The sequence below is a fragment of the Astyanax mexicanus genome, chromosome 2 (assembly GCF_023375975.1).
Source record: "Astyanax mexicanus isolate ESR-SI-001 chromosome 2, AstMex3_surface, whole genome shotgun sequence".
NCBI lineage: Eukaryota > Metazoa > Chordata > Actinopteri > Characiformes > Acestrorhamphidae > Astyanax > Astyanax mexicanus.
The window spans coordinates 36,532,928-36,560,119 of NC_064409.1; the positions used below are offsets into that span (position 1 = coordinate 36,532,928).

The window sequence follows — 27,192 nt, forward strand, 5'->3', positions numbered from 1 at the left end:
AGCTGTATGTTCAGTAAAACTATATTAATGACCCTATATGTAACATGTTGTTGTACATGTACACATCACTTCAACATGTATGAAAAATATAATATTTAATATTATATTTATTATTTATTAATTTGTTTTTGTTTTATTACATTCAATGAAATCACATTTCACTATTAAAATAATTTAATGTTTACATATGCAACCTTCATCAATAGCAAATGAAGCTTTGAAGCTTCATATGTACTTTGAAGCTTAATATGCTTGTCAAAGTTATGATCTCTAGGGGCCAGTTGTTCAAAAAATGTAATCCGGATCAAAATTATCCAGATTTGGTAATCACATTTTTTGCTATCCAGGATCAGGTGATCTGTCTTACTTTTAAGCCAGTTTTTCAAAGCAATATTGGATTGGATCAACCTGATCCAGAAACACAGTTTTCAGGATTACCTAATCCGGATTACCAGCTATGTAAAAAAACAGATAGAAGAACCAACAGGGGTTGATGACTCCTTTTCTTGCAGTAACAAGATACTGCTTATTGCAAAACAATACGAGCAATCGAGTGTTCTGCAGAGACGCTTTGCATGCCTTAACTATTTGCGAGTCGAACCACAGGGAGCATGCAACATAACACTTGCATGTATTGTCCTGCCCAATGTTGCTACCAGACGCAATGTCCCTCTCTGTGATGTTCATGATGCACCTGAGCCTGTTGAAGAACCAGAACAAACTCTGGTGTTCTTTTCAATTGTTCGAAATTATTTTTGACAGCTTCATATCTGATAAATGTTTCTTTGACATTAATATACAGTGATGAATGACAGTGACATAGATGAAAAAATGAATATATTATTTTTGTTTGTTATTGAAATCTTTTGGGGGGTTTATTTAATGGGGTCAAGATTGTTTTTATTTTTACGTTACTATAGTAAAAGGCTTAATTGGTAGCCAATGTCTACTTTATTACTGTAACGGTTAAACAGGTCAAGTGCAAAATAGAAGTAAATGTATATACACTAAATTGTACAAATGTATTTTTTTTTACTTTAAAACTTTGATTTTAAAGTTTTAGCACATTTACTTCCTGAAATCCCCCTTGAAATCCTACCCCTTGTTGGGATCAGGGTAATCCTGTTTTTTTGGATCAAAGTTATCCAAATCCTACTGAAAAGTTTTGAACAACAGAAACTGAAGGTTTGATCCATTTACAAACTAGGATTGGATTACGTGATCTGATCCGATTTCAGAATGCTTCTTTCCCTTTTGAACAACCCGTTTTCCAGATTTGATCCAATCCGATAACCAAAATCCGATCAGATTACCTTTGAACAACTGGCCCTAGAATTTGGAATTGTGTTTATTGATCTCTCATTTTTATTTTTGTATGAGGAGCTCTATCCAGAAGCTGTGATTGGCTGGGCAGTATCCGGCATGTGCTGAAAGTGAGCGTTGTGATTGGCTCAGTTCATCGGTAGTCAACATCCTATCTAAAAGGGATCAGCTGTCCCATTTCCCGAATTACAGCTTCTTCCCTCCATTCCTCCTCCTCCTCTCCTCTCCTTGATTCCCTCACCTTCTTCCGGGGTAGGAGAGGAGGAGTAGGAGTAGGAGAGGAGGAGTAGCAAAAGTTTCTGTACGCAGCCACTATCTCACTGACTAGGTAACTAGCATACTTTGAGCATGAATATTTAGCCCGCGAGTGAAACATTTACATAGAGAATAAATATAACTTTAAACCTAAAGTCTGTATGAAATTTAATTGGAAAAAGTATCTGCTGCTGCTGTGCACTGCAAGCTGTTCGCTTTTGAGAGTGATCATATAATCCATATTCGCTCCAGTGTTTGGAAGAACGCTTGAAGCTGGCGAGAAGGGCGTGGTCAGTCTCATCGATCAGCTGACCAATGGTTTAAGGGGAACGCCTTCTTCTAAGCCCCGCCTACCAGTGAAAAGTGGACAAAACTCAGAAGCAAAAAACTGCAAGAAGCAGAAGCAGATGGTCTTTAGCAACAAAATCCACAAAACAATCCACAAAAACCACAAAAATTAAAAAGACCTGCAAAATCCAAACTAAAATAATTTTCAAATAACTACGAAGAATAACTAAGTAGTAGTAACTAAGTATATTTTAAATTATATATATTTGCTACATTTTTTGTCTCTTTTGAATTTGCAACACTTTTTCCTTTTGATTAAAAAAATTTTGATTGGGGATTTTTTTTTTTTTCAAAATTCACTCCATAGGAACCAGCCATGGAAAATATTTGATTATTTTTTTTAGAGAAAAGAGCAAGGTTAAGGACAGAGAATAAGGTGAAAAAGATAGAACTTCATTTCCCAGGATAGGGCGAGCAGATGTCAGGAACAGAACAAAACAGAGCTGAGTTTGAACAGCTTTCTGTATTTAGTTAATTATATCAAACCAGATAATAGAAATGCAGCTGATTTGTCTGATTTGAATCTGATTTTTTTTTTATCCTGGAATCACCTCTGATTGACAGCATTGTTTGGTGTCATGTAGAATCTATTTTGTACAACTGAAATTGTGGATGGATGAAAGATAAAAAAGGAACCAGGGAGTGTGGAGGCACATGCTGAATGTGATAAAGTTGTAAGTAGAGCGGGTTCATTCAAGCTGCTAGTGTACATAATTTTAGGGCATATTCAGAGACTGAGAGAGTACCCTGGCGTAACATAAGAAGCTGTTCACCACTAGAGAGGCCCTTATGAGCGTGATCAAACTCTAGACGGATTTGAGAAAGAAACTCGGGGAACGAGAGAGAACATAGAGAAGATCAGCTAGCAGTAGCCCAATATAAAGCTTTCCCTCAAAGGCAGCATACTACAAAGATGATCCTGGCTTGATCAGAGCTAGGAGCAGAGTTACTGAAAAACAAAGAGTATTGAAGGAAAAAAAACAGCACATTTCTCCAGATCACTGTCAAAAGTTACTGGTTTGCAAGCAGGAAAGGGTGAGCAGGGAGCAACAGGATTAGCTATAGCAGGGGTAGCTACAGGAGTAACAGGATTAGCATTAGCATTAGCAGGTGTGGGAAAACACGAAAACTGGAGCAGGGACTCTAAACCAGAAGATAGGAACTGTAAACTAGCAAATATCTGGTTGAGTTGTACTTCCAGGGTGTTCTGTTGGTTAACTAGCTCACCTAGCCGGCTAGCTAGCTCACCATTACTTTGGTTGAGGCCTACGAGCATCCGCTGGTGATGCCTGAGTATCTGGCCATGATTACAAGAACCAGAACTTGGAGCCTCAAATTTAGTTGCCTCCTTTTTTCTGGCCGAGTATTCTGTAAGGAACACAGGAACCAGGGAATGCGGAGGCATATGCTGAATGTAATAAAGTGGTTTATTTAAAAAGTGCACAATGTACAACAAGACCAGGGCAGCAGGAAAACAGGACATACCAGTGACATAGTGGCTTTGGCAACGGAGAAGACACTAACATACAAGGGCTAGGCAGACAGAGAGGTCTAACCAAAACAGGAAGTCAATACCAAGGACAGTAGTACGAGGGCTAGGCAAAAGATTGGTCAAGGGACAGAAACAGGTCAAGAAACAAGACACAGGAAAGCACATTGTACAAGAGCTGGATAACCAGGTAACACTCAGCAAGGAGCAGAAGGAACAGAAGGGCTTATATACAGTTAACAACAATTAAGATATTTGTATTAAATAGCTCATAAATTTCACCATAATATTGTTTGTATTTTTTTTTGTCAGTTATGACTAAATTGAGCAACTTAGAACTAGCAACTTTATAGTAAAGTGTTTTTGATCCTAAATACAGAATACAGTACTTGTAGAAAAAGGAAACAGAGAGATGCCAGAGAAAGGACAAGAGAAAAGAGGAAGAGTGATAAGTGAAAAGGAGAAGAGTTGAATAAATTGTTATTAAAGCAGAAACCTAAACAGCTTTATACATAAAAATCAACCCACAGTTTTTACATTTTGCTCAAAATGTAATCATGTACAAAAATGTTAAAATTTAACCACACATTCAAGAGTTATGTATGATTGAAAGCACTGCATTATTACTTATTATTATGGCTTACTTCCTCAAAACAGCATAGCATGTCTGGCTGTATTAAACCCACAACCCTGTGAACATTGCTCCATAAATCTAAGCACTGAACCATCCTTATATACAATATGACCAAACTGGTTCACCAGCCTGACCAAACTGACCAACGTAATCCATAATAGCATGTTTGTATGAGTTTCATTTCAGATTTTTTGACTTCCAATCAATTGTAATACTTTAAAATTACTTATTACCACTTTTGAGAAATTATGTTTTTATTGAATGTAATGTTGCAAACCTAATTAAGTTATTGTTTAGCTGGTGATAACATTTATTTATGACATTTTATCCTGGACCATTTGGTCCACACAGATATCAAAATACTATATTTTGATTCTATCATATTTTCAGGAGAAGAGCACACAAACTACACCAACTACAAACTAAACTTGTGTTTACCAGTTGGAAACAAGTATTTTGATTTTGTGTCATATTTACTTGTTTGCAGTACATGTAAATATATTTGGTCTCAGAATCAGAAAACATAAGTAAACTGAAACAATAAAAAAAATCCAGGGTTTTCATTGAACAGAAATCAGCAACAATGTACAAGTACAAGTACAAGCTTTCAATGTATACGTGTAAGATTTTTTTTTCAACAAACAAGTATACAAACAATGTAAGACAAAGAACCTAATATTCAGGTTATTGGTAGGTACACACCTAATTATTTAAGCCAACAGGATCATGGAACAGGACAATTCCCAGAATTAGACAACATATAACAATATGAGAGATAACAAAATTATAATAAAAGCATTAACACTTTTATAAGGCTAAGGCAGTGTGAAAGACTGGTGGAGGAGAACATGCCAATATACATGAGAACTTTAAGTTATTCCACCAAATATTGATTTTTGAACTCTTAAAACTTTATGAATATGAACTTGTTTTCTTTGCATTATTTGAGTTCTGAAAGCTCTGCATTCTATTTTAGCCATTTCTCATTTTCTGCAAATAAATGCTCAAAATGACAATATTTTTATTTGGAATTGGTGTCCGTAGTTTATAGAGTAAAACAACAATGTTCATTTTACTCAAACATATACCCATAAATAGCAAAATCGAGAAACTGATTCAGAAACTAAAGTGGTATCTCAATTTTTAACAGAGCTGTATTTCTCATATAATTATTGCGTGTACTTGAAGGCAGCACCACAATCGTGTGACGTAAACACGCCCCCCCCCCTCACCGCCGCCCCCAACGCACACGTTTGACCTGTGTGACGCTGCTATTCCCCTGTCCTCCCATTGGCCGGATGATGTGGGGCAGGTTGGTGTGAACACGCCCCGTGGTGACACCACAGGCCCCAGCAGTACCGCAGTCAGTATGGAGCCCGCTGGAAGGTGGGAGACGCCGCTGTGTTTCTGCCTGTAGAGCTACTGTCTGTCAGTCAGTCAGCTCCTATGTGTCTGCGGCGGTGTGTTTACAGCGGGGGGAGGAAACATGCCGCTGAATAGATAACCGGGATCGCTAGTTAACAATGAAGTGAAAACAGGAGAGAAGATCTGATCCCGGGGTGTGGATAAATCATTCATACGATACGGTCATGGCTGGACTGATCAAGAAACAGATCCTCAAGCATCTTTCCAGGTCAGTGTTCACCTTAGCGGTCCTGCATTATCGAGATACGGTGGACCTGTTCAGCTCATGATCAGCTGTGTGTCCTGTTTATGAGCTGTGTCTGACAGTAACCGGTCCGGGCTAACGTTATAGCTCGGTTAGCGTACTAGCCGGCTAGCTAGGTTAGCTGATCAAGCTAACACAGTAAACCTACTGTCACTGTTATGGTAACATTAGCTAGCTGGATAGCTTACCTAGCTAACTAGCTAGCTTCCTTACATTGAGGTTACATTTAGCAAATAATGTCAAATAAGTGAGTAAATTAGCTAACAGTGGTTGTTAGGTTAAGACTAGCCAGCTAGCTAACTGTCGCCTCCGCTAAAGGGCGATGGACCGCTTGCCAGCTGACCTAACCTAGCTAACTTAACCAAGCAACCTAACCTAGCTAATTTAACCTAGCTAACCTAACAGCTAATCTTATCTATAGTAACTAGCTAACGTTAGCTCGCTGCCGTTATTCAGTTCAGTGTTCTGATTTGTCGTGTTTGTGTCCGTTAAACAGGGGACCACCTTCTCTAATCTCTCTCTGTAACTCTCCACCTCTCTGTTATTTATCTTTACCATTCTGCTGTTTTCTCATTACACACACCAGGTAATAATAATGACACTGCCCACCTTTTCTACTCTTTGCTACCGGCTGTCTCTCCGTATCTAACCTAACCTAGCTAAACCTGCTCTCTACTGGCAGGTGGAGGCGAATCACCTGCGGTTCCTCTGAATGCTGTCAGACCTGAATACAGACAGAATGCAGGTCTTATCGCTTTTATCGCACAGGTTGACCCAGAAACGACAGATTTTATCATGATCTTTTCTACACTGTTTAAGGCTGGAAGCAATAACGACCAGGACCTGAACATTTACTAAAGCTTGCTAAGTATATCCAGTAAACCAGGCTAAACAGAAAGTATCAACACAAACTAACGAACACTGATACAAAGTGTTTTTAGACGATACGCTTATTGTTCTCCACTAATTATTCATATATTGAAACTAGTTACGACGGTATTAATCGTTACAATTGGCTCAATTCATTATTATGTACAATATTATTAATCATTAAAATGCTGTAATGTTTAATAAAACATTAACTAGTGTCAATTAATAATTAGCTGAGACATGATGTTGAATACTACTCTACAGTATAGTAATTCTGTCAAGGTACGGTTAGAAAATAATAGCGATAAACAACACTTATGGTCATCTAAAAAACAATTTATGTCACTGATATAATGAAGCTTTATTCTCATAATAATAATAATGCATTTACTTATTACCTTTAAAGAGCAATAAACCTTTTATTTACTGGTTTATTCAGGTTATGGGCTTTTATCACTATGAGCTCAAACACAATAGGCAATATTGAGATTAGCAAGAACGACTAGGGTTATATTTGTACGTTTTACAGTAAGTCAATATCAATTATTATAGTGACAGGTGTAATAAGGGTAATTCACTTTCATGTTAAATGGATAAACCCTTAACAAGCTACAGAGGGAAGCTTTTGATATATGGGTAAACACAATAGAAGACATGTCCTGATCAATCTTAATGGCATAAATTCCTTTTTATTTCTTCTAATTCTCAGCATTATTGCTATAAGGTTAAGATTAGACAGATTAATTCAGAGTAGTCTGATGTGAATCGTTGATTTCAATTTTTCACAATACTGATGAGAGAGAGGAACGAGGGAATATATGTAGACACGAGCAGGTGTAGACATTTTTTTATCTTCCAAACATTTACTGAAGAGACATATCATCATGCATATCATCTAATTAAAGCTGTATATTTCTTAATTTCAGTCAATACGACACAATCACAATATTTATTTTAGCAGTATAAAAGCCATGGCTCTTGTGGTAGATAATCATGGATTGGTAGAGCTGCGTGATATGGTAAAATATAATATCACAATATTTAATATGTTGCAAGCCAGCAGTTTCTCTAAAATATTGTAAATAAATATTAATAAATATTATTATACAGCAGCAGAAAGCATAACTTTTTATCTTTATGTGAAATAACCTTTATGCAAGGCACATTTTATAAACATTAAACATTTTGGATATCTGGTTTAATTTACCACAACTGTGAATTATTCTCCCTTTGCTAGTTTCTCCAGAACAAAGCTGTTTTCTCTGATGCTTGTTCTATATTTATAACCCAAAGATGATTTGAAATGGTAATGGTGAAATGATGAATCATAACATAAAGATGCTTTTGGGAAATTGGCCCAGAGCATTTCACACCCAGACACTTGGGCACACTCAGAGATCAATACACTATCTTTTAAAGTGGAAATAAATATGATGATTTTTAAATATGATCAACTGGTGATCTGTAGCTGAGGAAATTAATTTAGTTTTCCAAGTTGATTGGCATCCTACTTTTATTACAGTCAGTTTACAGTTCTTAACTTATAAATTGATTAGGTGACTAGAGAATAGCCAGCAATCTAGGCTAGCACTGACAATGCCCCAATGAGGTCAGTGCTATGGAAAGTTGAAAAAAGTGTATGACCTTTGTCCTGTTATAACTGATTAATTTATGATGTGATTGAGGAGGGCTGGGCTCTATGCCTCGTTTATTACTTCCAGAACCAAAGTGATCCTTGCCCTTGCCTTTTTTTGCTACATGTGTCTGTACAATTATGGGTTTATACAATACGGTTCAGGCATACAACAGTTCAGCACGCACCACAAAGATTTTCCTCTTGGGGATAATAAAGGCTACCAACTGGCATTAGTGTTGTTCCCATTGTTTATGATGGATCTAAGGTCAGCCCACCTGCATTATTGATTCTCTCTGGGAGCGAGTAGAGCTGTAATTCAATACACTCACATTCTTAACAACAATGTGTGTCTGTGAACTTTAGAAGCTTGTTCCAGTACCTCTCTGTTCAGATACATTAGTTTGCGGTGCAAGAATTAAGCCTCGAATGTCTTTGGTGGCATCCTGGACGTGGCTCTGATGTTCTGTGATTGTGGTGGGAATATATAGTTCAGTGAACAGCTAGCATTGGTTGGCAAGCTGGTGCTTTGACCAATGTTATTGACAAATGCCCTATACCATACCTGCTGACACCATACATGATGGGGTACCATGACATCCCTGGCACATCCCCAGCATTGTAAAAAACTATGATGGGTCACATTTTCTCCTTGGCATCACATTTTCTCCTTGGCATCACATTTTCTCCTTGGCCATTTTTTTTGCAGACATTTCAACGACAGCTATTATCTCCAAATCCAACATAATCCTAGTCTGTTTCTATCATCTGTAGCATGATAAGTAAGTCAGGTAGAGAGTAACAATTACTAGACCCCAACTAGGTGAACTCCACCATCATCAGCAATGCTTTCAACACTTGGAGGCTGAAGACTAGCACATGCCTCCTCTGACACATGTGAAGTCAGTCACCACCTCTTTTTAAACTGCCACTAATCAAAGCATTACACTAGGATTGACGTGGAAAGAGAAAACGCCATCCTCCCACCCTGAGAGAGCAAGGCCAATTGTGCTCTCTCAGACTCCGGCTGCTGATGGCAAGCAGAATGATCTAGGAGTCAAACCTCCAATCCTCAGGTCAAGGTAACAGTGCCTGAATCCAGACTGATTGATAGTATAATTGCGCATTTACTCATAGGGACGTGAGCCACTTGCATAGGTCTACGTCAATGTAATACAGAAACATAAATCCCCTGCTTCCTCCAAGTCATGTCGCATAAAGCAAACCACATCCATTTTCTAATTGCTCCCATCATTGAACCGCTCAACACAGCTACAGAGCTACTTACAGTATGTTGCACAGTTTGAAAAGATTTGTAATGTAATGCAGTTGTGTTGTTCTGCCTAGACATTTTAACAGCAGCAGCGCTGTTCTAATTTATGTTAGTTTATGGCTGTTTTATAACATGAGTTGCAGTCAGTATATGTGTGCTGGAGACACAAGCAAGCTAAGCTATGCACTGTATTGTACATTGTTTTATATTTTTTGGGAAATTCTCTGAAAATAACACATACGACCATAATTCCTAGTATTTACCATTTTAGGAATATTTTATATTTTAGTAACACAGATGGAGTGAAGCATCGTAGATAATTGTCTTGCAATATATAGAGAATGGCAGACTATTGTGATTTCATCACTATTGTGGGCAACGTATCGTGAGATTGTGAAATGCCCTTCCCACCTCTAGTCTGAATGCAGTTTTACAGTACAGAATCAAAATGATCTGCCTTATGAATCACAGTCCACTGTGGTGCTTCTGCTGTTATTTTAAAACTCATGCCGCCCGTTATGCCAGCTTTGCCTGATTTCTTTGTTTGCCATCTGTCCTGTTTATTTTGCGTTGCATAAAATGTGTGAAGTAGCCCTGTTTTTCAAAGGAAATGTCTGCAGTACCGGTCCTGCTGTCACAGCATTAAATCACATATACAATATGAAGTTTTTTAGAAAATTTTTTAGATACACAGTTTAAATGTAAATAATGCTATGCAAGACTAGTGTCCTGGTGTTACGATTGATGTTCATAGTAAGTTCTTATCAGGTACGGCCCTAAGTCTATGAAGCATCATAGCCTAAACATCAGTGAGAAATTATGTATCACCTTGACCAAGCTCTAGAAGTTCATATAATCTCTTTTGGACTCTAAATTATGTTGTAACAACTCTAGGCGTTGCTGTACTGTATGACTGTATCATGTGTATTTGCCCTCAAAATCAACAGTCCCCATAACCATCAAGTTTCTCTGATTTTGCTATTTATAGTTATGTATTTGAGTGAAATCAACATTGTTGTTTTATTCTATAAACGACAGACAATATTTTTCACAAATTCCAAATAATAATTATCATCAGCATTTTTTGTCGAAAATAATATATGGTTGAAATAACAAAAAGGATAAAAGCTTTCAGACCTTAAATAATGCAAAGAAAACAAGTTCATATTCATAAACTTTAAAGAGTTCAGAAATCAATATTTTGTGAAATAACCCTGTTTTTTTAAGCACAGTTTTCATGCATCTTGACATATTTTCCTCCACCAGTCTTACACACTGCTTTTGGATAACTTTATGCCACTCCTGGTGCAAACATTCAAGCAGTCCAGCTTGGTTTGATGTCTTGTGAGCATCCATCTTCCTCTTGATTATATTCCAGAGGTTTTCAATTTGGTAAAATCAAAGAAACTCATCATTTCGAAGTGGTCTTTTATCTTTTTTCCAAAGCTGTATGTATATTTTTTTGACTCTAAATTATGTTGTAATATTTCTAGGTGTTGCTGTACTAGATGACTAGCTTATGTATTTGCTTGCAAAATCAACAGTGGCCGTAACTACCAAGGGTTGTACTTTAGCCTATGAGGCAGACACACAGACAGTGGCAAGCGACGACTAAATATATTGTTTCCATGGCTGCAGTACACTGTTTGCATGCTGTTTCTTATTCTTGGCAACCAGGTTGTGGAAATGGAAGCGAGAGGATGGCGGTGAGCACATTTAGGGACCAAAACTCACAGGTTAACGTCACATACGGCACAGTTCCAGTAAGAAAATGCTGGTTGAAGCTCTGCTGGCAAGAGCTGCCAGTGCTTAAACTCAGCATGTTTCCTTTCTGATGATACATTCTGAGGCTGTTATGAGCTACTGCAGAAACTATGACCTTTATTAATGGTCCTATACTGAAGTATTCCAGAATATTTAGTATGTATAAACTGCACACAAAATTGCACACGAAATGATATATTATTGTGTATTGTACAATAGAGAACAACCCTACAATGAGTGGTGTTTGTGTCTGTGTGCGGCTGCCTGCCAGCAGAGGTCTTTATTGACCTCTGTGCTCAGTTTAATATGTATTCACGATCATCTGTGCCTTTGCTCAGTGTGGCTCATGGGGTAACAGTACGGTCTAGTGATGATGTGACCTTCCCAGAGGGATTGAGAAAGACAGAGGCCTGCATGCATTCCTCTCTAACAAGACTCTCGTGCAGCTGCATTATGGTAAAACACTCAGCCTGTATGTCCAGCCCTGCCCTGGACCCCTTCCTCCCACCCACAGCTGAGTTTCAGGCTTTGACAGTTATTTCCTTCGAAGAAGAAAAGCCAGAAATACTCAGTCATTCTGGTTTCGTGGCTGTGTTGAGTCATGAGTGAGTAGTAAATTAAAAGCCGAGCATGATCATTCACGATGAGTGTCTCTGGTTAAAAACTGTCATTAAAAACGAAGGCAGTGTTTGTACATGTTTATGGGGAAAATCTGGAAAACTGTACTTCAGCCACGTGAATAGTGTTCTTTTCTCCGGTGTCTCTCGGTCGATCCGCAGATAGCTTAATGTGTATCTTCCCGTTACAGAGAGTGTCAGATAACAAGGAGTTTGGATGTTGGCTGGATGTTGAAGGGTAACTCTAAGATGACTGAAGACATGTGTAGTAGGCATGTGATGAACCATTTGTTTGTTTTATAATAATTTAGTTAATTTTATTTAGTAACTAAATATTCTTTTTGGTTCCTTTTTTACTCAGTTTCTTTATTTATTATTAATAAAGTAAAATTTCTTATTGGTACTTTTCTTGGGAGATTGCAACTTTGAAACTGGCCTGGCTCTCTCTTAATGAGTATATTAGATAGTCCTCCCTTATAATACTTGGCATGATGCGTGCAAGATGATCTGATTTGGATGCTGTGGTGCTGAGTATCTGTCAATTATATGGGTGTAACAATGCACCGTAATTATGATTCAATTCACTTTTTTATTACTTAAGTGTATATCCAATGCACAATAGGGGTGGGCGATATGGCCCTAAAATAATATCACGATATTTCATGGTATTTTCGCAATAGCGATACTCTTGGCGATATGACAAAGCACTTTAATTTTTTTTTTAAATACACTATACACTGCGAGAAAAAAAAAATATTACATACAATATAATACTGCACACACCTAAGTGAGATATTAAAAAATACAAGATTTTTTTTCAGATTTGTAACAGAAGTCAATGATCCAGAATGTCATAATACTAATAATAATGCACTCCAAATATCTCCATATATCCAGGATTAAAGTAAAATAAATGATACTGGACAGATTTAATCTTTTTCTAGTAGATATATAATGGGAAATGGGATGGGTGATATGGCATGATACTTAAGGGTATAATATCGTTCACAATATTAAACAATTTTGACGATATTATCGTGTACGATACGATATGGCACACCCCTATTGCACAATGTATAAAGGCTCCTATTATAAATGTTTGTAAGTAGTACAAGTACAATTTATTATTTTATAATGACTTTTTTAAGCTTAAACAACCTAATGTGCTGTTTCATTTTCCCATTAATCACTTGTTTTTAAGTGATAGATAGTAAAAGTGTCATTGTCTAAGATGTCTAAACTAAACAGTGGTGGATGGAAAATCAAGGAAATGTAATTTGTTAATCAAATTCTAAAATATTTTCACATATTTTCACTGAGGTATTTTCCACTTTTCACTCCACTTCGTTATTTAGAATCTGTCGTTCCTTCTGGTTTGTGATGGCTGACTGAAAGAGTGCATAAATTGTCCATTAATCATTCTTAACCCTCTCCCATTCTCACACTGTACTACCACAGACTGGCATCTGCTTCCTCTTAGTCATGTCATGTGAAGCAAACCACACCTATTACCTATTATAACTTCTCTCAATGTAACATCAATGAAGCTCAACAACTTTATAACTGCCCTGGTTTTGGCTTCGCAAGAGATACTATAGATAGTTTATATACCCAAATTAAGTATATTTTATGACATCCAATCCAATCCAATCCACCTTTATTTATATAGCACTTTAACACTTTCGAAGAAAGGACAAAGTGCTGTACATAAAATAAAAGAATAATAAGAATAGAAATAGGTACATACAACAATCAATACAATCAACACTTTAGGTATCAAAAGCTAAGGAGAAGAGGTAGGTTTTAAGAAGCGATTTAAAACTGGATAGTGTGGAGGCCTGTCTGATGTGCAGGGGCAAACTATTCCATAACCTAGGTGCCACTACAGCGAAGGCACGGTCCCCTCTAAACTTGTATTTGGTTTTTGGGACACTTAGGAGCAGTTGGTCAGCTGACCTGAGCGAGCGTGTGGGCTTGTAGATGTGTAGCAGCTCTGAAAGGTAGGGTGGTGCTAGACCATTTAGAGATTTAAAAGTAAATAAAAGGATTTTAAAATGAATCCTAAAATAAATGGGCAACCAGTGGAGTGAGACTAAAATGGGGGAAATGTGCTCATATTTACGTGTGCCAGTTAAAAGCCGTGCTGCTGCATTTTGTACAGATTGTAACCGGGCGAGAGAAAAGCCACTAACTCCCGTATACAGTGAGTTACAGTAATCCAACCGGGTGGTAACAAAGGCATGGATTACTGTCTCAAACTGTGTTTTTGGGACAACAGATTTTATTTTGGCCAGCATGGATAAAAGCAGGAAAAATATACAAATAGACATATCTGAAACACAGTCAAAGTACAAGAACTGCAAATTAGTATTGGTGAAAATTTAGGATCATGATAAATAAACATTTTACCTCAATTGTAATTAATGTATGGTTATTGTAATAAAGTATGTCCCCATCACATTTTTTTTGCCATTTGGTTTTGGGTATCTGCCAATACCAAGTCCCGGACCATTGTTTTTAGGTAATGCAGTAAAACACCAAAAAAAAAAAAGTCGAAGTTGTCCGTTTAAATGACCTTTTTAACTATTATTGAAACAACAGTATCAAAACATACAATATTATTTACTAAATAAACAACTACTAAATATCGATTTCTGTTTAAGTATGTATCTTTTCTTAAATGTATGATTTTTTTTAAGTTTATAAAATCAAATATTAGGCAGAAATACCTAGTCACAATTATCCAAGTACACTGAGGCAACTCAGTAAACATACAATTTCCAAAAGTTAGTTTAAAAACATGTAAAACATGTTACTTGTGGATCTGTTAAAATAATGCATAAGTAGCTAAATATTGCAACTTATAACTGATATTTCCTACCTACTGACTTACCAGGGGGAACAAATTAATGGTGATCCAAAAGTGCGCACACACACAGAGGGAGAAGAGTGTGTCAGCAGTGCTGTTGATAATTGTACTGTACAGAGCTGTTCAGTGGGAAATTAAGAGAAGTTCTGCCTCAATTTTGTAACCCGGCTATTTTTCCGATGCCACTCAAAGAAGCCTCATTGCTACTATTTACATTAGAACCTTAATGATGCGACTAGCGCTAGTTTACTGTTTACTAGTCTGCTGTTTATTTTATTTCTGTTTATTTCAGCTGGGTGTGAATGTGTGGTGTTTTCTGATGGATGTATGGACAATGTAACATTACATTTTTGATAAATTGGTGATTGGGACCCGATTTCTGATCAGACCTAATTTCTAATCAGATGATTGGATCGGGGACATCCCTAATTGTAATAAACAGTGGAAACTGGAGTTGCTCAGTTGTCTTGGTGACAAGGCAGATTCACATGACTACATTATAGTTCAGTAGTACAGTAATTATAATGTTTTTAAGAGAACATTAACATATTAACATTAACATTAACATACACTTTCTTAACATCAAGCCTGGTCAGATCCTCCTTGTGTTTTCGTTTTACCAGTGGAACTCTCTCTTTCTTTTAACACTTTCTCCTTCACTTTCACTTACTCATTATACTCAGCCTCAGTGAGTGAAGGCAGCAGTTACAGACTTTCCATTTTCCTGACCTTCACTGCAGTTCGGTTGCAGTGCTTTTACTTCACTTTTACTAGAAATCCTTTATCCGTTTCCTATAGGAGGAAGCAGCTTAATGCAGGTTGTTTCAACTCATTGTTTATTATTTTATAACTATTTCCACCTCAGAGACGTTAGCTTGTGTAGTTAATGGCGCGACCTCCTGTTCCACTCTCTGACTAATAAAGACCGTCTGTAAGATTATTCCTTTATTCCATTATTGTCTTTTTCCCCCTACCCTTGGGAAAATATCTCTCTCTCTCTCTCTCTCTCTCTCTCTCTCACTCTCACTTGTTCATGTCTGTATGTTAATTGTTATGCTAATAAAGTGGTTGGACAGAATCATCTTCGAAATTCATTAATGATACCTGAGTTAATGAAGTTAACTGCATGTTCATTGTGTGCTGTGTTTATTAAAATCTATAATCAGATTCTACCGTCTGTGGAACGGACTGCCAGGGACTGCTACATTTTGTGTGTGTGTGTGTGTGTGTGTCTGAGAAAAGGACAGTGGCATTTGCAGAGGATCTCTACAGGCTGCACACGTCCTCGGGTAATAAACTGCACGTGTAAGAAATTAGAATCTACCCTCCATCATCTTCATATGTTAGTAGTGATCCAAAGTCCCAGCAGCAGCTCCAAATCTCAGCAGCATGTTCTGCTGTTTATCCAGAAACAGGATTATAATAAGCTGAATTTTGATCCAAAAGCCGATTTTGTAGAGGTCTTAGCTGTCCGCTTCTGGTCTCAGTGGTCCTGTACCTTTTACACCAAATGTTCCATGACAGTAAGGGGTGATGGAGATTTGCCAGAAGTAAGTTTGGCGGTGAGAAATGTAAGTGCAAGCTTTAAAGTGCTGGATTGTGTGTAGAAGACCACGTTCACAGCTCAATGTCAAATCTGATGATAAGCCTTTTTTAATAGTTTAAAATGGTCCTTATCATACCGTGGTTTAAAATCACTCCACAACCCTTCACCAGGTGGATTTTACAGCACAGCAGTGCACTACAGTCATTGTTTAATACAGAAGTTTAATACTTGGATTTTTCTTTGGTTATAAATGATATGGTCCACACCTGGTAACTTCATGTGACTAATATCTGGATTGTGTCCAGTCCTGTTAAACCTTGGTAGTCAAATGTAAAATCTCAGCTTTACAAACTCTACAAACTTTGGTGTGGCAATTATTACTGGAGTTTCAGTTGTACTGGGAGGAGTTTTGGTTGTGGGGTGCATATTGGACATATGGATGCTTTTAAACTGCAATGCCAGCTCTTTAAGATGTTTGAATAATTGATAGGTTTGTCACAATAGATCTTTTTTTGGACAATATATTGTCCCAGAAAAAAAATACAATAATCAATAATATTTTACATATTATGCCACTGATATAACATCATAACAATGCAATTACACCATTTAAAAGAGCCATAATCTTTTGAGAATTAAGAATATTCAGACATTGAAATTTCACCACAAATGTTAAGATATCCTCAACAAAGGAACTAAAACAAATGTATCAGCTCATTCATGTTAATGAGTTCTCCTCACAGATAAAAATAATAGGATGAAAAATGTTTGAGGCCATGCTTATTATAGTTCGACGGGTCAAAAAAGGAATTATTGTAATAGGTCTAAACAGTCATTCAACGTTTTTCAGCTCTATTCAAAAAGGTGTGGTTATTGTAAAAGGGCTGGGTTACACCTAGCTGAGGTGGGACCAATGTCTGTATGGGCAGGACCATAGACTGTATGAGCTCTGTAGAGGCAGGGTGGGTTTATTTAAATGAGTAGGCTGTCTCTCCACAGTCTTTCTCCCTCCTCTGGTCTCTACTGCGCAGACTCAGGTTTCAGGATCGCCAACATGGTGGAAGATTTTGGCTTCATTTTTTTTGTATGAATGGGAACGGCGACACGACGTCCATCTTTTTTACAGTCTCTGGTGGGAGGTAAATGGTTTAAAATGTTTAAGAACCCCTGATATAAAGGAGTGTGAGGAAAACTGTCATTTCTCCTGGGCTGGACTAATTGTTACTAAATACATTGGTAAATAAAGTTATTCATAATTCTGGCATTACTCCAAACTGATGTAAAGAATGCTAGTTACCTGCATGTGTTGATTGATGTGGTATTGAGGGCACAAGTGGAGATGTAAAAGCGTCTGTGTGTGTGTGTGTGTGTGTGTGTGTGTAAAATATTCTCTGTATCCCCAGCATAGCCCAGTATATTACACACTCAATCTTTATGATACTGGATTAGTCAGTGTTTGCTATCACTCTACTACAGTGGGGGCAGCAGCAGTGGTGTGGCAGTGAGGCAGAATTGATGCAGTGATTCTCTCAGTAGAATTTGCACTATTCCACAGTCATTCTATTGTGACAGCTTGATTATTGAATCTGAAACAGGAACTAAAAATGTTTAGTTTCTGTTAGAGCTGTTCAGTGTACAGTTATTTATAGAAGTGTTTTTCAAGTTTCTGTTCTTAAGAGAAACGAATGGTTGTAGAGCTTGAAAAAAAGTAATTTCAAGCTTTGTTATTCATGTTGCAGCCTATATATAATGTATGTCATGAAAACTCATTCATATTGAAGAGAATCACAGTGATCTAGCCACCACAAATCATTAAGCTCTTTATGCCATGATCAACAGACATACAACAGCCATAGTTTTTGCAGTATAAAGCGCACATACATTCCTTTAATTTTCACAAAAATTGTCAGTGAGCCTTATAATGGTCCGGTGCATCTTATGTATGATTTTTTTTTCAGTCAGGTTGTGAGGAGCTGTAAAGCCACTCTGAAGTGCAGTGCTTTACAGAAGTTTTAGTCTAGTTGTAAAGCAGCATTAGCATTAGCCACTAAACTCGCTAAGCACTAGCTTTTTCGCCATTCAGAGGTGAGAATTGTCAGTCTGTAGCCTGCTGCTAACCCTGGCTAGCACTGCTTGGGCAGCATTAGCATTACCCGATAGTAGTGCTGTGCGATAAAACGATAACAATAATTATCGCAAAATAACTTTCCCTCGATAGAATTGTAAGACACAGTCCTATATAATTTGTTTCGGGAACATTTTTGACAGACAATGGGAATGGCCAATGAGAATAGGAATAGCATGTGTGTTGCTGTGTGTTTATGTATGCGTGTTTAACCTAAATGCTAGTTTTAGACTGTTAGCTTGATGGCTCACTAGCCTGTTGTTATTTTGGTGTGGTTATGGTCAACACCAAACATTGTAAGTTCTATCAATAAAGCAGAGACTGTCTTTCTCTGACCTCTTTCTCATCCATCCTTTTAACGCGCCCAGCCGAACGCTACAGTTTGATGCCAATAAGTGGGGTAAATAGTGGATTTAAGCGACTAGTTAAAGTACTTACCAACTCCCTGGCTGAGAGGGTCTTCAGCACATGTGGTAATATTGCGACCTGTCACAGGACAGCTTTAAAACCCGAGGCAGTGGACAGACTTGTCTTCATGGCTACCAGCCTATAGTAGGGTATGTCTGGTGCGAAACTTTGATAGCACTAAGAGACAGTACTGCACTGAGGGGGATCTATTGTGCCTTTCTCTGTTTTGCTTATGAGCATAAGCTGAGGACAATTAAGTGAATTTTATGTTCTCTTCTGTTTACATTGGAAAGTCTTTTAAAAAGGATGTACTTTATTTTGTATGAGAGATTTTATTGATTTGGAACTGACCAAAAACTTTGTGATGCCTGTTTACTTTGTTATTCTGTAACATTTAATGTTTAAATATACAGAATATGATTATTTTATTTTTATGTATGCACTTAATTATAGGCCTGTCACAATAATTGCAATATCGATTTATCGTACAAGAAGTAAACATGACCTCAATAATTTTTCATAATCGTGATCTCGTCTATTGTGTTTATTTGTATGATTGTTCACATATATAATGGTGAACAGTGTTTTAACCAGTCATGCTTCAATAACTGTAACTCCGTAACATACACACAGTGTGGACTAAAGTAGGTGAAGAAATAAGTATATAATTCCCTAAAAACTAATTATAATAAATGATTATCAATTTTTTTGCTGTCTTTAAAAAGAGTATAATTGCTTTTTTATGCTATTCTGCTATCATTATGTCAGAGGCATTAAATAAAATCTTAAAATTACAAAAATATCGTGTATCGCAATAATTTCTGGCACAATATATCGTCCACAAAAATTTCTTACTGTGGCAGCCTGGCAGGCCTAGTTATATAATGTTCTAATGTTCATTTGTTAACTTTTGACTAAATAAAATGTTTACTTTTCCAAACAAGCATACATTTTTTAAAACTATGCTTAGATAAAAAAAAATAAAGATCACTTGTACTCTGTGGTGTATATTTATTAACCCAGCATGATCAGGTGACGTCTTGGCTCATTTTCTTTAAATGCAAAATTTTTAGGAGATTATGGGAGCAATGCTAAAAGATAACACTAGACCAACAGAAAGAGTATAACTGTAAGTATCTGCACAATCAGGAGACAAGAAATCTGTCTGTGCCCTTCATTCCTCTCCCTACCTTTGACTCTCCATTATTTTAAAATTATTAATGATGCTAATGACACTAAATGACACTAATACAGACTAGAGCAAACAGCTCAGACATGGTACAACTGGAAATCAGGGTTAAAATCACGCCAGACGTTGTGTGGTATATTTTGGACTGATACTGGGGCAGACGTTATTGTGTGGTGAACTCTGGGATTTCCCCAGTCCTGGTTTAGACAACCAAGGTTTATAACCTCATGTCACAGACACAATGTAGCTGGCACAAAAAATCAAGACTGATCACTAGCCTTATTTAGTACAGTCAGGGCTGTAAACCTTTAATTCAACATTAGTTATGTTATGATTCATATTTATTATCTGTTCTTAATTTAATGATAATGAAGTAAGTATTAAAATAACAGAATAGTGCCTTTTCAGTGTCTTGTTTTATAAAGGCTGTTTTATCTGTATAAAACATGGGGCATATTTATCAGTATTTTACAGACATTTGTGTGGTAATAATGTCGAAGTCACTGTGACATTCAGTTTTATAATCTTTCTCTAAACTTCCCTTCACAATAGGCCCTAATTTAACTATACAATACTTATAATACTTCTATAATATTAATATAACACAGAATAATGCCAGAACCACTAATACATTAATCAAATAAACATAAAATAACTGGTGCATAAATTGCTGGGATCATATTGACTTCAAGAAAAAGGATGTTAGTAAATTTGAGGATAGCAGGTGGGCTAAACACTGCACATTTTTAAGTTTCAGTATAGCTCGAGGCTGGAGCAGTATTGGCATAAGCCACTAACTGCGCTAAGCTCTAGCTCTTTTGCTGTTTAGAGGTGAGCACTATCAGGCAGTAACCTGCTGCTAACCCCGGCTAGCACTCTTGGAGCAGCAATAGCCACTAACCGCACTAAGCACTAGCTCTTTTGCCATTTAGAGGTGAGTATTTTTGGACTGTAGCCTACAGCTAACCCCGGTTAGCAGTCTTGGTGCATAATTAGCCGGTAACCGCACTGAGTACTAGCTCTTTTGCTGTTCACAGGTTATGGGACTGTACTCTGCGTGTTTACCGTATTAAAACAAGCTTAGTGGGATGAACCGCTAGCTAATATGGCCCTGGCTTACTGAAACCCTCAGAGTTTCTCAGTGTAGTGCTGTCAGGTGGCTAATGCTAATGCTCCAGCCTTTAGTGCTGGAAAAGTTTGGAAACCTAAGCTTACTAAATAAATAAATAAATAAATAAAAGAGCTTTACTCACCCAAATTAACAGTTTTCAGGAGAGAAATCTGTGTAGATTAACATCCAACGATTGTTTGACTTTGAAAGTGTTTTTTTTAAGGAAGTACGGTTTTGTTTACTTAGCTTTGCTTTTCTTAACTTGGTTAATCTACCCTTCACCACCACCACCCAGCGAAGAAACCTGCTGAATTAGAAGGAAAACCTGGTGACACCTCTCCTCTGTACTAGTAATCTGGTGTGCCTTATGTATGAAAATAGTCCAGAAAATAGACGTTCATTGATAGTGCACCTTATAATCTGGTGCACCTTGTAGTGCAGAAAATACAATAAATGAATTCAGCTGCTTTAAGTTGCACCTGTTACTGAAACAGATGTGCAAATGTACACGCGCACAAAGCCTAGTCTACGTAAAGAAGAATTGCCAACAGAATATGACTCTCTAAGGCAGATATACATAATTATAGTACAAGTAATATACACTATGCATAATGCCAGGTATGAGCTGGAGTGGTACTATAAAGCCCCCAGTGCTGGGCTGTGGAGCAGTGAAACAACTGTGTTCTCTGCAGTGATAGTGCTCCATCCTTCTACTTTTGGACTAAATTTGGAGTTAAGATGTGGATTGGGGAGGTGATCATTCAACACTCAAACTTTACTAGTGCCCTTGTCATGGAGTGCAATCAAATGCTCACAGCAATGCTCCACAATCTAGTAGAAAGGCTTTTCTAAACAGTAAAGACACATGAGTTACAGGAAAATATTTTTTTTTTTATCTTTTATATCCCTGATTTTAGAAGTATCAGTAAATGATTAGGCATCCCAATCCTTCTGTCCATACAGAATGATGCATTTTAGTATGGCTGGCTCTTGGTTTTGTTATATTACTGCCAAAGCTGTATATGATTGGCTCCATGCAAAAACTGTATGATCACCAAGTAGTTATGTTCATACATTCATTGGCTGCAAAATGGCTTCCCCTGCCTCTTTCATCTTGGTATTTGAAAAATGCATGAGAGAGAGAGGGAGAGAAAAAGAGAGAGAGGGAAGACTTATGAATTGAATGCACTGCGTCAAGCCTACCTTGGCTGGCCCTTGGCCAGGCTGCTAGCTGCCCCAGCTGACTGACCCGCCACCTGATCGCATTAACTGGAGGCTGTTTCAGAATGAATATTTAACTGGCCCAATGGGTCCAAGGACAAAGAATGGATCCTAAACAAGGTTTCATCCACCTCTGGATCGCTGTCTGGGCTCTGGGCAGATGTGTTAGTTTGTATCAGTGGGTGGCTTGGCCTGTCTATTTTTTTTATTTCCCCCTACATTGGGTTTCATGCAGGCTGGCTCTGCACAGCACCTGTTCAATAATTCACACCGGAGACCTGGCTGACCTCTTGTATCGAGAGAGAGGGAGAGAGAGAGAGAAAGAAAGGAAATTAGAATTTTTAAATGTGAGATTTAGACCCACTCTAGGTAGTCGAGTGTGTTTAAATCAGTGCTAGTGCTCTCAAACTGGGGTCAGTCAGTTTAAATCTTCACTTATATCCTTGAACAGCTTTCCCCATGGCTGACCACTGTGATATGCAGATGCGTTATTGCTTTCTGTATAATTTATGCACACCTGCATGGTAGAGTGCAAGTACATGTGTTGTTTTTTGTAGATGCAGGTTGTCTGAGTAAGGTAATGGGTAATAAAGCTGACCTTGACATGACTTTTGAATCCAATAGTACAGAATATAATATAGTGTGTAACAATGAACAAGTCACAAAATAATTGAATTTATGAAGTACAGTAATATATATATATGTATATATATCAGATAACATATCTGGATAAAAAATTAGGCAAATAAAAATGATGAGTTTCTTAGATTTTTCCAAATTGAAAACCTCTGCAATATAATCAAGAGGAAGATGGATGATCACAAGCCAACAAACCAATCTGAACTGCTTGAATTTTTGCACCATGAGTGGCATAAAGTTATCCAAAAGCAGTGTGTAAGACTGGTGGAGGAGAACATGCCCAGACGCATGAAAACGTTTATTAAAAACCAGGGTTATTCCACCAAATATTGATTTATGAACTCTTAAAACTTTATGAATATGAACTTGTTTTCTTTGTATTATTTGAGGTCTGAAAGCTCTGCATCTTTTTTATTATTTCAGCCATTTCTCATTTTCGGCAAATAAATGCTCTAAATGACATTTTTTTGTATTTAGAATAAGATATATAAATAGCAAAATCGGAGAAACTTATTTAGAAACTAAAGTGGTCTTTTAATTTTTTCAGAGCTGTATGTACTAGTACATATTTTACATCCCCAAAGGAGTTAAATACTTTTTTTTTTCAATAAATATCCACAGTATAATCTATATATCAGAGTATAATACATTCTTGCAATACTCATAGATTACAATGATTTGTACAATGAGTCTAATAAATAAACACAAATCCATTATTGATCTAAGGTTATTCAAGAGCCTTATCTCGAAAAGTACAACATTATGTGCTGTATTGTTACATTTTAGCAAGCTAGCAGGAAGTCATAGTTTGCGTTGGTTATACTGAAAATGAATAACCCAGTAAACGAGAAGTGACTGCAAGTGTTTAAAACATTACTGTTATCTGAGATCATGGTGGCTGCGGACTTTCTTGGCTAATTGCCCTGTTGTTTCCCCGGTGTTAGATTTCACCAGTTCCCACCCAGTGTTTTCCCTAGGCTGACTCACTGAATACATTTAGAAGAGTGCACTGATGCTCCATTCGGTGACATTATCCTATTTACCATTAGAGCAGCACATCTACTAATTGTACAGCAGAAGTACAGGAGAGATCCGAGCCATCCTCCTCAGTCAGAGAGCAGCAGGGCTGACTGTGCACAACCTATTGTGGCATTTGGAAGCCCAACAGTTTGCCTGTGTGAAGGCATGGTGATGATGCCATGTTTAGACTTTGATCTCCCCACCACAACCCTTACTTGGAGTGTGTGTTGTATTTCTGGCAGTGTGAGATTAGTGTGAAAACAGGATTAGCTGGTCACATAGAGTCTGCAAGGGCGGTTTGTGTATGTGGTGAGTGTTTACCGACCAATCAGATGATGAATTATTGCTCATTAGACTGTTAATAGTCCTCTGATTTTAAATCATTCTGTATTTTCATTCATAAAGCAGTCTCTTACAGTTACTCACTTCAACCCATATACGCACACCTTACTACACCAGTCAGCTGCAGCTGGTTCACTTTTATCAATTTATTTATGACCTGTATGTGTCAGGAATGTGATTGAGTCTGTCCCTAAAACAGCACACATGAAAGCACTGCTGGGAGATGAGTGATCACTGGTTGACATAAGACAACTGGATATTGTAACACTTAACACCCCTTTAATAAAGAGGGCCAATCGACTTGCTGTTTATGCAGCGAGCGGTGGAGATACAACATGCTGATGAAGAAGGACTCTTTGTGTGCGCAGAGTAGCCAAAACAAGCTGAAAATCATTCTTTAATATTATTATTTAGCTATTTATTTATTATTTATGTTAAATTATTCATGAGGTTTTTATCATATATTTTCAGTGATTTTAAAATATGTGTTTAAAACTGTAATTTAACATTCAGTTTTGAGTTTTTTGTTTGGTCTGCCTAGTGCTAGGTGATACTTTGCAAGGTTTCATGGTATATTGTGGTATTTTTTTATTATTAATTTATATGTTTTGCACGACTGGGTTTTTATATAGGTTTGTGAGTTATATAGGTTTGTGAGTTGTACTTTGCAAGGTTTCATGGTATATTGCGGTATTTTTTTATTATTAATTTATATTTTTTGCACGACTGGGTTTTTATATAGGTTTGTGAGTATTTACTGTTAGGAGTAAATACAATATAAAACACTAAGCTACAAATTAAGCCTTTGATTAGTATTGGGTTTACTTTGTCCCCCAAAAAATTACACAATATATGAAGAAATCAGACTTTATAAGCAGGAAAACAGCTGAAGAATTTAATCAATTCAATGACCTTAAAAAGAGATACGCCATCAACTTTACCACTGCTTCCTTTACACAACTAAATATTTTAAATAGTTCCATAAACACTATGAATGGACCTAAAATACTCAAAATGTAAGTTATTAAAAGAGATATTTCTAAAAAGCTATATTGCTTAAATTAAACACAAGTTTAATATTAGTTTACAATATGTTATTGAAGCTATTAGAGGCATTAAAGTATTTAAACAGCTGTTTATTAGTTTATCACAATTCTCTTGGTTCTCCAGTTAACAAATACATTCAGTTCAGTGTGTATTATTTATATTCCTCAACTGTCCTTGTAATATATATTTAAAAGGACTATAGTTACTCATATTGTAAGGAACAACAGCAGAAGCTGCAGGAATTCTGTTATTCATGTTAACTCATGTAGCCACTGAGCTGCCCTAAGTGTGTCTCTGTTGCGGTGCTGTTTTACACAGCGCTCCACAGCGCCTCTAGTGGTATGGTGGTATGTGTGTCCCTTAATTATTTTCATGTCTTTACTTAATTTATTTTCTACACTGTAGATTAATATTAAAACAATACATAGAAACACTGAATGAGAAGGTATGTTCATTTTGACTGGTATAATATATAGAAAAGGGCAACTGTATTATTTATATTATTTCAAATACAGTAACTTATTCAGACTGAAACTGTAATGAGTGTTCCACTGCTTTGCAGATGGAGACTAATGAAAGGCAGTCAATGAGAACATTTTATAGCTCATTTACATACATACATTTTAAAAGCTTAGGCAGAGTAACAGTAATACACAGCCTTCTTGATTTTAAGCAGATTGAAAATGACATTTGCATATGAACTACATTTTTTGCTTCATAAATCCACATAAATATAAGTGGGGAAAAATACAGTACTGCACCTTTTTAAAGTTTTAAAAACAGTTTCCTGAAGTTTGCCTTCACTTTGACTTGTTTGCGTTGTGTAGAAAAGGAAACAGCAGCAGAGGCGTGAGACTCTTATCTCATCCGCTGTAGAGCCGGAATTTACACTTTAAACATTTACTAAATTGTCCTTCTATCCTGCGCTCTAGGTCAGACTGTATCGACCCACTGCTAGAATGTTTTATTTAATGGACATAGTTCATTTAGTGAATTTTACAGATGACCCCCTCCAAAGATTGCAGTTCTTTGACCATTAGTTCTGCCTGTAAGAGACTTTTTAAGTTAAAAAATAAAAAAATAAAAAAACGTGATTTTGTCTGGGAATGTTGTTACACATATTTAAATATTGTAATATTTTTTATTGTTACACATTTTTAAATATATTTTTTAGCCCAATAATGCTGTCAGATGATAATTTGGTCAATCCTGAGAGCTAGTCAGGTCATACTGTGTGATATCTTCGCGTGGCTGCAGTATTTTTACATATTTGAAATTGACACATTTGTACCTCAAAAAGCCTTTAAATGCCACTAACTGGATATCCCTCTTTTAGTTTTTGTTACATTAGCCTAATTCAGATGCGAAAGATATCTGGTCTAGATATGTCTAATTTAAATATTCATAGTTTTTTAATGATGCATTTATTTATTTATTCATTTATTTTATTTACTTTTATTTTTTTTGCTGGAGTATATAACTTATATTCTATCATGTGGAAGAAGCACCAGTCGATTCCAGGGCTGTAAGAAAATATTGATATTGTATTTTATTGCGATATTTAGTTTTGTAATACTTTGTGTTGTGTTTAAACTTAGATTGCTAGAGAGCAGTGTTGTACTCTGAAGTTAGATCTCACTGTTCTGATAGCTAAATTAGTTTTTTTTTCTTTTTCTTTTTTTAAGTTTTTCTTTATTCAGATTTTTATATTTTTCTAAAATAACAGCAGTATATTGCCTTGCTTGCGATATCGCAATACATTACCAGTCAAAAGATTGGACACATCTTCTTAATCAACGA

At 36.7% G+C, this 27,192-nt stretch overlaps 1 protein-coding gene across 5 annotated transcripts in view; it reads left to right on the plus strand.

The window, feature by feature from the left end:
* Positions 1-5,388: 5,388 nt before the first annotated feature.
* The window catches only part of uhrf1bp1l (UHRF1 binding protein 1-like), a 66,997-nt gene continuing 45,193 nt past the window's right edge, over positions 5,389-27,192 (plus strand). For all 5 annotated transcript variants that reach the window (XM_015604735.3, XM_015604737.3, XM_015604739.3 and 2 more), the window contains exon 1: positions 5,389-5,682. In XM_015604735.3, the coding sequence (XP_015460221.3) occupies positions 5,639-5,682 (44 nt within the window). In that variant the 5' untranslated portion in view covers positions 5,389-5,638. The remainder of the gene's footprint in view (positions 5,683-27,192) is intronic.